Source organism: Thalassophryne amazonica, chromosome 6 (genome assembly GCF_902500255.1).
Source record: "Thalassophryne amazonica chromosome 6, fThaAma1.1, whole genome shotgun sequence".
NCBI classification, from domain to species: domain Eukaryota; kingdom Metazoa; phylum Chordata; class Actinopteri; order Batrachoidiformes; family Batrachoididae; genus Thalassophryne; species Thalassophryne amazonica.
In genome coordinates this window covers 6,689,514-6,701,902 of record NC_047108.1, presented here as the reverse complement: position 1 = coordinate 6,701,902, position 12,389 = coordinate 6,689,514, and the positions used below count along the sequence as shown (strand labels likewise).

At 42.7% G+C, this 12,389-nt stretch overlaps 1 protein-coding gene across 2 annotated transcripts in view; it reads left to right on the top strand.

The window, feature by feature from the left end:
* mybl2a (v-myb avian myeloblastosis viral oncogene homolog-like 2a) overlaps positions 1 to 12,389 on the top strand; it is a 143,890-nt gene that overhangs the window by 18,923 nt on the left and 112,578 nt on the right. The window contains exon 3 of one of the 2 annotated variants that reach the window (XM_034171712.1): positions 4,395 to 4,491. The exons of the other annotated variant lie outside the window; for it this stretch is intronic. Within the exon in view, the coding sequence (XP_034027603.1) occupies positions 4,396 to 4,491 (96 nt within the window). The 5' untranslated portion in view covers position 4,395. The remainder of the gene's footprint in view (positions 1 to 4,394; positions 4,492 to 12,389) is intronic. 2 annotated transcript variants of the gene reach the window in all.

Here is a 12,389-nt window from a genome sequence, read left to right as displayed (position 1 = left end):
CAGTGCCTTTAATACCTATGGCATGCTGTAATCTCTGTAATAAAATTTTATGGTCAACAGTATCAAAAGCAGCACTGAGGTCTAACAGAACAAGCACAGAGATGAGTCCACTGTCCGAGGCCATAAGAAGATCATTTGTAACCTTCACTAATGCTGTTTCTGTACTATGATGAATTCTAAAACCTGACTGAAACTCTTCAAATAGACCATTCCTCTGCAGATGATCAGTTAGCTGTTTTACAACTACCCTTTCAAGAATTTTTGAGAGAAAAGGAAGGTTGGAGATTGGCCTATAATTAGCTAAGATAGCTGGGTCAAGTGATGGCTTTTTAAGTAATGGTTTAATTACTGCCACCTTAAAAGCCTGTGGTACATAGCCAACTAACAAAGATAGATTGATCATATTTAAGATCGAAGCATTAAATAATGGTAGGGCTTCCTTGAGCAGCCTGGTAGGAATGGGGTCTAATAAACATGTTGATGGTTTGGATGAAGTAACTAATGAAAATAACTCAGACAGAACAATCGGAGAGAAAGAGTCTAACCAAATACCGGCATCACTGAAAGCAGCCAAAGATAACGATACGTCTTTGGGATGGTTATGAGTAATTTTTTCTCTAATAGTTACAATTTTGTTAGCAAAGAAAGTCATGAAGTCATTACTAGTTAAAGTTAATGGAATACTCAGCTCAATAGAGCTCTGACTCTTTGTCAGCCTGGCTACAGTGCTGAAAAGAAACCTGGGGTTGTTCTTATTTTCTTCAATTAGTGATGAGTAGAAAGATGTCCTAGCTTTACGGAGGGCTTTTTTTATAGAGCAACAGACTCTTTTTCCAGGCTAAGTGAAGATCTTCTAAATTAGTGAGACGCCATTTCCTCTCCAACTTACGGGTTATCTGCTTTAAGCTACGAGTTTGTGAGTTATACCACGGAGTCAGACACTTCTGATTTAAAGCTCTCTTTTTCAGAGGAGCTACAGCATCCAAAGTTGTCTTCAATGAGGATGTAAAACTATTGACGAGATACTCTATCTCCCTTACAGAGTTTAGGTAGCTACTCTGCACTGTGTTGTTATATGGCATTAGAGAACATAAAAAAGGAATCATATCCTTAAACCTAGTTACAGCGCTTTCTGAAAGACTTCTAGTGTAATGAAACTTATTCCCTACTGCTGGGTAGTCCATCAGAGTAAATGTAAATGTTATTAAGAAATGATCAGACAGAAGGGAGTTTTCAGGGAATACTGTTAAGTCTTCTATTTCCATACCATAAGTCAGAACAAGATCTAAGATATGATTAAAGTGGTGGGTGGACTCATTTACTTTTTGAGCAAAGCCAATAGAGTCTAATAATAGATTAAATGCAGTGTTGAGGCTGTCATTCTCAGCATCTGTGTGGATGTTAAAATCGCCCACTATAATTATCTTATCTGAGCTAAGCACTAAGTCAGACAAAAGGTCTGAAAATGCACAGAGAAACTCACAGTAACGACCAGGTGGACGATAGATAATAACAAATAAAACTGGTTTTTGGGACTTCCAATTTGGATGGACAAGACTAAGAGACAAGCTTTCAAATGAATTAAAGCTCTGTCTGGGTTTTTGATTAATTAATAAGCTGGAATGGAAGATTGCTGCTAATCCTCCGCCCCGGCCCGTGCTACGAGCATTCTGACAGTTAGTGTGACTCGGGGGTGTTGACTCATTTAAACTAACATATTCATCCTGCTGTAACCAGGTTTCTGTTAGGCAGAATAAATCAATATGTTGATCAATTATTATATCATTTACCAACAGGGACTTAGAAGAGAGAGACCTAATGTTTAATAGACCACATTTAACTGTTTTAGTCTGTGGTGCAGTTGAAGGTGCTATATTATTTTTTCTTTTTGAATTTTTATGCTTAAATAGATTTTTGCTGGTTATTGGTAGTCTGGGAGCAGGCACCGTCTCTACGGGGATGGGGTAATGAGGGGATGGCAGGGGGAGAGAAGCTGCAGAGAGGTGTGTAAGACTACAACTCTGCTTCCTGGTCCCAACCCTGGATAGTCACGGTTTGGAGGATTTAAGAAAATTGGCCAGATTTCTAGAAATGAGAGCTGCTCCATCCAAAGTGGGATGGATGCCGTCTCTCCTAACAAGACCAGGTTTTCCCCAGAAGCTTTGCCAATTATCTATGAAGCCCACCTCATTTTTTGGACACCACTCAGACAGCCAGCAATTCAAGGAGAACATGCGGCTAAACATGTCACTCCCGGTCCGATTGGGGAGGGGCCCAGAGAAAACTACAGAGTCCGACATTGTTTTTGCAAAGTTACACACCGATTTAATGTTAATTTTAGTGACCTCCGATTGGCGTAACCGGGTGTCATTACTGCCGACGTGAATTACAATCTTACCAAATTTACGCTTAGCCTTAGCCAGCGGTTTCAAATTTCCTTCAATGTCGCCTGCTCTGGCCCCCGGAAGACAATTGACTATGGTTGCTGGTGTCGCTAACTTCACATTTCTCAAAACAGAGTCGCCAATAACCAGAGTTTGATCCTCGGCGGGTGTGTCGTCGAGTGGGGAAAAACGGTTATAAATGTGAACGGGTTGGCGGTGTACACGGGGCTTCTGTTTAGGGCTACGCTTCCTCCTCACAGTCACCCAGTCAGCCTGCTTTCCCGGCTGCTCGGGATCTGCCAGGGGGGAACTAACGGCGGCTAAGCTACCTTGGTCTGCACCGACTACAGGGGCCTGGCTAGCTGTAGAATTTTCCACGGTGCGGAGCCGAGTCTCCAATTCGCCCAGCCTGGCCTCCAAAGCTACGAATAAGCTACACTTATTACAAGTACCGTTACTGCTAAAGGAGGCCGAGGAATAACTAAACATTTCACACCCAGAGCAGAAAAGTGCGGGAGAGACAGGAGAAGCCGCCATGCTAAATCGGCTAAGAGCTAGTAGCTACGCTAAGCTAGCGGATTCCTAAAAACACGCAAAGTGAATAATGTGTAAATAAAGGCATGTTTTTCCGTTGCCAGGATTTTTGAGCTGCACAAAATTTTGGCTGCGGATGACATCTGCTTTACATACTCCATACATACTTAATACATACACAATACGTACTCAATCTATGCGCTGTATATTCGACGTTATCCACTGATATCCGCAACTGACGGGGTATTGCGGCTTGGCAGCGGACTGGGACAGTGTGTAAAACAGATATATAGCGTGCCTATCACATCCACATCACAGACTAAAATAAGATGTAGCAATTGCATACAGAGTGGCCACGAATAAAGCTGTTGTATTACGCAAGCTTTGCATCTGATTTGCGGGCAATATGTGAACACAGTGGTCCTTCGCTATAACACGGTTCACCTTTCGCGGCCTCGCAGTTTCGCTCTGTTTTGCTCTCACTGCCTCCGATGCGCTTACTGAGTCTGCGGGCTTGGTAAGCACCGCAGCGGGCCACTCACACTGCCCCCCTGTCTGCTGTGTGGAGCTGCGGACAACTCTGGCAACAGGTCCGGAGACTACGCTTGCTGTTTTGATGTGGAGCGCTCCGGCAGCGCGCAACGATAGACTTGTTGCAGAAAAATCTGCAGCGCGCTGCATGGTCTCGGTAACCGCAGCCGCAGAGCTCCGTGGCCATGACTTGGATTCTTTGCGGGTCCCGCATCCATACCCCCGGAGGCAGTGAGCCAAGGGGGCGCACTGCTTGTCCATTCAACTTGTCCAAGTCCAGCAATTGCTCCAGAGGCTGTGGTGTTGGTGTGAATAGTGATGCTGAAAGGCCCGAGTGCACTTCATTTATGACCGCAATGCAGATGCTGTGCATGTGCAACACGTGTGCAATGCGTTGTCAATACATCTGTAGTACCACCTTGATAATTGCAATGCGTCCGATACGTTTGCTCAATACATGCGTTATACATCTGTGATTGTCATATATTCGCGGTACATTATTAATATATCTGTAATTCATATTGAGACATCTGTCATGTTTGGCCACTTTTGTTGCGGACGACAACAAGCGCCCAACATTTGTATACTCAATTCATGCGCAATTAATCCCCTCCTCAGTGGGACCAGGCCTTAAGAGGGAGATTGGCCTATAATTTGAAAAAAACATGTTTGTCACCAGATTTCAACAATTTAGCTATTTTCATTTTGAAATGAAATTTCCCAGTCATTAATGACAAATTACAGGTATACGTTAAAGGCTTAACCTTACAATGAATAATATTTTTAACCAAAAACATATCAAAATTGTCACTATCACTGGTTTTACTCAGCCAAAGGTTAAGGTGAACAAGTGAGACTTGAGAAGCTTTTTAAAACTGCTGCTTGATACATTTGGTTTACTGTCTGGATTTTGCTGCTTTAATGCTAATTTATCTTTATTTTCAGTATGAAGGAAGGAGACAGTAATGTACATGTTGATAGTGATTCAGACACAGTAGAGAAGAACGGTACCAAGTGTAAAGTCAAGTGGAGCAAAGAAGAGGCGAGTAAAAATGAAGCCTGAAATATGTGGCTGCAAAGCACCCTGACTCTTGAACACTATTCTGAAAATTCATGTCTGTTTCATTGCAGTAACATTGATGGCAAATGGTGAAATGTAATGCTGCCCATTGGCACAAATAGACAGTTGAATGATGTTTGTTATAGAATGATTTTAAATGTTTGCATGCTGTTGTAGGTTTTGATTAGTAGCCTTTCATTGAGTATCTGTGTCACTGTGCAACTGTTCCAGCTATGACCGTGAATTTAGTTGACTTCTGGAGAGCCATATCACAACAGCTTTTCTCTGTCATACAATAATCTGTAAGGTCGAGACCTTACCTATCCCGTGAGAACTAAGATAACGAAACGTAACCTTAAAACGTAACGTGTCATCTCATGACTACAGAGTATGCTAAGATGACACATATTGTAAAATTATTCACAGAATTAAGTCCATATAAATTGGAATATTGTATGTGGGTTATATTTAAATATATTCACCTGTAGTAAGCCAGAAAATGTAGCATTTTAGTGCAAAAGTTTCAAAAGCTTTGTGGTCAGGGAAGAGGAGAAACCCTCTGGTATTGACCCCAGATGTTTCTTTCAAGACTGCCAACTCCACCAAGGAATAGTATTGAGGGGGAATTTGTGCTCAAGTAACATCAGGATGAAAGTAGTACTTTGTGCTAGTGCTGGGTCGAAAAGATCAATTCACCCATTTTAAATCGATTCTTATTTTAATTCCCACAGATTGATCCATACAATCAAATATCTATTTTTTTTTCCCCAAAAATAATACACTGCAGTTGTGCTGTTACGCTGTTTCCATTGGTGCGTATTAACCATTTAAAGATGTTAATCATGACTCCTGGGACTGTTGTTGCGGGAAAGAAAAGAAAATTGTCTGTTTAAATGTTTAATTCACACAGTCGTTTTTTTTTTTTTTTTTTCCCCCCCATTCATCATTCGGTTGCATAGCTGTGACGTAACGCGTCACGTGATAAATCTCTTTCTGGACCCAAACAAGCAAACTCTACAGCGATGGCTGAGCCGATCATTTTGTTTACGTTGTCAGACTTCTTTTTTTGAGCATCAGAACGGGTTAGAAAGGGCTTGAATTCATTTGATTCTGGTCGGGTGATGTCTGTAAATGTTGCAAATGGCACAATGCAACAATAAGGATGCCTGCTGCCATTAAATGCCACAGAAGAAGAGAGGGTGCATTAGGTTTATGTCACAGAAGTGCGTTTTGAGGTCAGAGCACATTTCTGCCTTCACAAAATGCCTCAAGAAACCACAAAAATGCATAAAAGTACTTTACTCATAATTGTTGTCAGTCTGGCTAAATCATCAGACTCTGACCCACTGATTCGGCAGCTAATCTTGTTTTCCACATTGAGCGTGCGCGGGGGTGTGTTTGTTTATTAACACAGGACCGTGCATTTCTGCATTCACAAAATGACTCAAATAGTGCATAAAAGTGCTTACTTTTGTCAGATTTGTTGTGAGTCTGGGTAAATAGAATAAAATCATTTCCTCAGCGGAGTGTTCACGAGACAAAAACAAACGTGTTTTCATCATGGTAAGTGGTCAGAACTGTTATCTCCGACCACCAGCTAGCTCCGGCACAATGTGAACTGAATAACGAATAATTTATAGATTCTTAACAATACCTGTCCCACTTGCAGTCACTGAGCTAAATTTAAGCCCCTTTCACATTGGCATATTCGTAGAGCTGCGTATTGCAGTGTTGTTTCATTTAAATATGCCCGAAATGCGCACGTACTCAGCCTTTTTCAGTGTTCGTTTCATACTTGCAGCTGCGTGTGTTCGCTTTTTAATAGGGCTGAAACGATTAGTCGAGTAATTCGAATAATTCGATTACAAAAATGTTGCTTCGCGGCAAATTCTGTGCCTCGAAGCTTCGTTTAATGTTGTAGTGCATATGCCAGGCCTGTGTGTGGCGCTGTAATGTCCCCAGAAAAACAAACAGAAGAAGAAGTAGAGCAAGCGCTAATCAAATTAGCACAAAAGCTACAGCTTTCCAATGCGAGTGAAACAGAGTGAAATAAAGCCTTTTAGGAAAAAGACGGTCCACGCTGATCATCTGAAATAGCTTACTGTGCATTTAAAGCAAAGCAGAGTGTTTTTTTTTTTAAACACAGTTTCGTTCGCTGGCCGCTCTACACACGGCGGCCGGCTGCTGTCTCTCTCTGCCCGGTTTGAGCGGCTCAGCACTGCCCTCACACAGCTCCGTCCCGGCCACAGTCTCTGGAAGAAGTCCGCACTTTCTTATGTGTGACTCGCAATGAATGTTTCGCTTTTTAATTTTCGCTTTTTTGGGCAACACACAATGCTTCACAAACACGGGAACTCAAATAAAATAATAATAATACATAAACCAGTGACTGCGAGGCTGCATGTTCAGCCTCCAGCCGAAAATTAAATGCACTGGCTGAATCGCAGAGAGAGTGTTAAAAAGAAATTCATGCAGGGACCCAGTCCACCACCTTAATAAATAAATAAATAAAAATGGTTAAATTTTACAAGCTGGGGAAAACAAAAAACAAAGCTACAACCCAGCTTCTGACACTTAGGAAAGATCCAAAACTTGTAAAGATGTGAAAAAATAAATAATTACCCAGAAAAACAAAGGGATACACTAAATTTGACAGTCTCCGTGATGATGCAGTGACATTGTGCCATTACTTAGGGAGAGCCCTGGACTGTTGATGTTTTAAAACGCAAAAGTACTTTTTATCCGATTACTCGAATAATCGATAGAATACTCGATTACTAAAATAATCGATAGCTGCAGCCCTGCTTTTTAATGTGTGCACACAGTCGCGTGTGCCATGCCGCTATTAAACCAGTTCAGTGCTATTTTCTGTGGAAGTGCGCTCTGTTCTCTACTGCAGGTGTGGTGCGGCTTAAAAACAGTCATTTAACTTTATTTATTTATTTATTTATTTTGTCTTGGTGGATCACTTGCATTGTGTCCAGATGCTGCTGAGTCTGGCTGTGGTAAAGGCTCCCCTGAATGAAACGCTGTGACTCGTTAAACTTTTAAACCTCCGGTTGCTCCGATCAGGTCCGCTGATTTGATCAGACCTGATCGATCAGGGCGTTTGATGAGCGCACCGACATGCAGCGAGTGCGCATCTATTTTAAAGGGTCACAGCTCGTTTCAGGTTTGATCAGACCTGATCAATCAGGGCGTTTGATGAGCGCTCCGACAGCAAGTGCACTTTTATTTTAAAGTCACAGGTTCGATCAGACACAGAGAGTGAGGGAGAGAGTGCGTGCGCCCGCGAGAGAGAATGCGCGACCGACCTGCTGTTTCTGTTGTGTTTCTGGATTTCTGAGTTGAGGTTCGATTCCCTGTTCTGATCACACACAGGTGCTGTGGGCTGTGTGATCATGTTTTCAGTTGATTCCTCTGGATTCACACACTCAGTTTTTGGTTGTGTACAGGAGCGCAGTGTAGCACAGACTTGCCTGCAGCAACACTGTGCTGCGCAGACCTGCTTAAAACTGTGTCCAGCGTTCTACGCCAAACAAAATTAAACATGTTTAATTTCTGACATCCTACGTGCGTAGCCCTCAACATACTGCTGCGTAGGGAGCAAAAACTCGATGTAGAGCTGCAAAAGTTGGCGTAGCACTGCTCAACTCAGTGTAGACAGTACGCTGCAATGAGCAGCTCTACGAATACGCCAGTGTGAAAGCGGCTTAAATACTTTTGCAAAGGTGACATTAACATTATCTGTTGGGTCCACTTGCATGTCTAATATAGTCATGTTTTATCTGTAGCCATCTACTTTTTTCTTTGCCATTAGTCGGAAGCCTATAGAAAGACAAATCGGGTGAAGTTTCAGGTCAATTGGTGCACATAGGCACACAACACTGTGGCATTCTCTTACTGTTTACACTGCACTGCCAGAACCAACGAGTACAGAGAAAAACACGTGTTTTCTTTTGTTAAGTCTGATGCGGAAATTCTGCAAACTTTCATGGGCTTTTTTTCCTCAAATATCAGATACAGATTTTTTTTTTCAAATATTTACTGACCCCCACCCCCGAAAATTCCCCTAATGAAAATAGTATTAATATATAATGGGGATGTGTTGTAGGGTTGCGTATTTTCGGGTATCGTTAAGAATTGATTCGATCCACCAATATCAATAGCCTTTTTGCTTAATGATTCCCTTATCAGTCCTTCAGAGCGGCTGTTGTTTTTTAGGGTGTTTGTCAGGAAAATGTTGATTTTTGTAAGTTGATTACAGACCCTGCAGCAGCTCTGTAATCAACTGCTTCTGCAGCGCGACTCCACTTTGAAGCGTGGTAAATAAAATGACACCTCTTTCCAAACATTGTAATACAGACAGTAAACTACAATCAACTAAATTTTTTTTTTCCTCCCAAAATGAGACGTCCTGCATTGTTTATGAATTACATCCTGACGTACAGCACAGCTGCATGAGCTCAGCTCAGATGTATGGAAAGACATTCATGACAATAATGTCTGAAAGGAAATGCTTTTTACAGTAACTACAGATTGTATTTATTTCTGTTTATGTCCAGAGATCAAGGATCCACCATGTAGAGTTTATTTATGTCCAGAGATCAAGGATCCACCATGTAGAGTTTATTTATGTCCGGAATTTAAGGATGCAGTGACCAATTTCATATTTATTTACTTTAAGACTCAATAAAATGTTAGAAAAGCTGTAAAGCCTACTTTTAAGCCTGGGTCCCACCGAATAATGAAGGATGAAGAAGGAGCCACGCATGGGTGTGTCACGATTATTCGAAGAATGACCCACGTTTTCGTCTATCACGTATCCAGTATGAAGGTGCCACTATGTGCCTCTCTGTACCCCGCATGTGCCACGTAGCAGCCTCTAGTGAGCCACGACCGACCTGTCATTACAGCCTGGAATGGCTCGCATCAGCCACACTAAGCCACGTAGTGCCATGATAGCGCCATGTTGGCGCACGTTTAGGCATGAGTTTGGTCCAAACCTCCAGCCCTCCCACACCTGGTCTCTTCAACGTGTGGGTTTTCAATTCACAGATTCACAGCAGCATTTAAAGATGTCCCCTTTTTTTTTTTTTTTTATGCAGTCCAAAAATAGACACTCCAGCACAGTTCCGCTGTTGTGCACTGTGCGCCAGGCTGCTAGACCCGAACCATGGGTTCCTGGAGAGCCGCCTCTGTGCTCCTCGCTAGCTCCGCGGCTCTCTGGCTTTTCTTCTGCGGCTTTAAACACACAAAACTTTATGTTTGTCCGTTTATTTCTGCAAAAACGCTCTTTTGCACGCGCGCTGCTGTTGTCCTTTCATGGACAGCCGCCTCTGCGCTCTTTCTAAGTGGCTTCCTTTCCATCCGTGGCTTGCTGGATTTATTTTTTCCTTGGCTTTAAACACAATCATTTTTACAACGTGAATCCACTTTTAACTTTGTATTCGTCCATTTATTTCTGCAAAAGCGCTCTTTTGCGCGCGGTGCAGTTCTACATATAGAATGAGGTGGCCGTTTTATTATATACACCTATGGATCATTTTGTGTGTATATATATATATATATATATATATATATATATTTCTTTATTTCTTCCGCAGCTTACAAGTCACCATGATACAACTTTTAACTTTGTGTTATGTCTTCAAAATCGGTCTTTTTGCGCGCTCTCCACCTGTGTTGCCGCACAGCTCCTGCTCTTAGCTGCTCCACTGGAGTTATTATCTTCCATGGCTTTAAACACACATCCACTTTCACGCAGTCACCCAAATTTTAACTTTGTGTTCGTCCAATATTGACTGAAATATCACTCTTTTGTGAGCTGGCGTTCTGCCTAAATGCTTGTTTGAAGCGTGATGATGAGTCACTGCCTCAGTGTGCACACAGCAGAGCTCATGTGATCCATTAATTCTAGAAGTGATTAGAGGTGTTTTCAGCATCCAAGGTTTGACAGAAAATGATTAATCTGCTACAAAATAATTATTTTATCTAGAGTTCAGCGCACAGAGCAGGTGGAATTGTTTGCGCAAGAGGAGAGCTGCTCCAAAAATAGCCTCTCAGGTCTTGCCTCAGTGCGCACACACAGCGGAGGTCATGTGATCCATTAACAAGATATTAAATCAACATACTTTTACATACAACAGACATCAACATACAGACATACTTTTACAGCTAGGAACTGTTTTATCAAGCTATAAAAAACATTAAAAATAGTTACCTTAAGCTGCTCAAAATACATTCCACATGGAGCAGGAAAGAGAGGAAAAAAAGCGTCCAGATGAAACAGTCCTCTGTGATTCCAGAAGTGATTATAGGTGTTTTCAGCATCCAAGGTTTGGCAGAAATGATTAATCTGCTACAAAATAATTATTTTATATAGAGTCCAGTGCACAGAGCAGGTGGAATTGTGTGCGCAAGAGGAGAGCCGTTCCAAAAATAGCCTCTCAGGTCCTTCGAAGGTGCCAGGCGCATGGATAATGGACTTTTTGCAGACTCGTAAGCACCACGCAAATGCCTCTAAGCCATCGCAGTAACTCAAACACAAACTGCGCCACGCTGTTGTTGCTAAATTTTGAACTTCTTGAAATTAGTGCCATGCTCAGAGAGGAGCCTCGTTAATTGAAAATAATACCTCTAAGAGCCACTCAGAGCCGTGAAACTCCCACGATAGTTGAAGAAACCCTCTCGTAACAAAGAAAACATGCTGTGTGGCTCCTTCTTCATCCTTCATTAGTTGGTGGGACCTAGGTTTTCGTACACAGAAAATTCACAAGAAGTATTAAGGGAATTGATAAGGAATTGGGTCAATACGCGGAATCGATAATGGCATCGATTTCAATAAAATCTTATCAAAACCCATCCCTAATGTGTTGGGACGTCATCGGTTTCCACGCATCAGACTTACAGAGTGTTCAAATAGCGCCGATCTTCTTTGTTTGGGCCCAGAAGGATATTTATCACGTGATGCATTACATAAGACTTTGCAATTGAATAACGTGCCATTTCTGTGGAACAGCACACAAAGATTCTCTTGTGGACTGTGGAAGCTGCGTTCTCCTGCTGCAGGAGAACTTAGAACTTCCCTCCACTGGGGGCTAACTTTTCTAATACCCGCGTTCTCTTGCTGCAGGAGAACTTAGAACCTCCCCGCTGCAGGATAACTTTTCTAATACCCGCGTTCTCTTGCTGCACGAGAACTTAGGAGAACCTCCCCCGCTGCAGGATAACTTTTCTAATACCTGCGTTCTCTTGCTGCACGAGAACTTAGGAGAACCTCCCCCGCTGCAGGATAACTTTTCTAATACCCGCGTTCTCTTGCTGCACGAAAACTTAGGAGAACCTCCCTCGCTGCAGGATAACCTTTCTAATACCCGCATTCTCTTGCTGCACGAGAACTTAGGAGAACCTCCCCCGCTGCAGGATAACTTTTCTAATACCCGCGTTCTCTTGCTGCACGAGAACTTAGGAGAACCTCCCCCGCTGCAGGATAACTTTTCTAATAGCCGCGTTCTCTTGCTGCACGAGAACTTAGGAGAACCTCCCCCACTGCAGGATAACGTTTCTAATACCCGCGTTCTCTTGCTGCACGAGAACGTAGGAGAACCTCCCCTGCTGCAGGATAACTTTTCTAATACCCGCGTTCTCTTGCTGCACGAGAACTTAGGAGAACCTCCTCCGCTGCAGGATAACTTTTCTAATAGCCGCGTTCTCTTGCTGCACGAGAACTTAGGAGAACCTCCCCCGCTGCAGGATAACTTTCTAATACCCGCGTTTTTTTGCTGCACGAGAACTTAGGAGAACCTCCCCCGCTGCAGGATAACTTTTCTAATACCCGCGTTCTCTTGCTGCAGCGTGCCATGCAGTGAGTGCTGCAG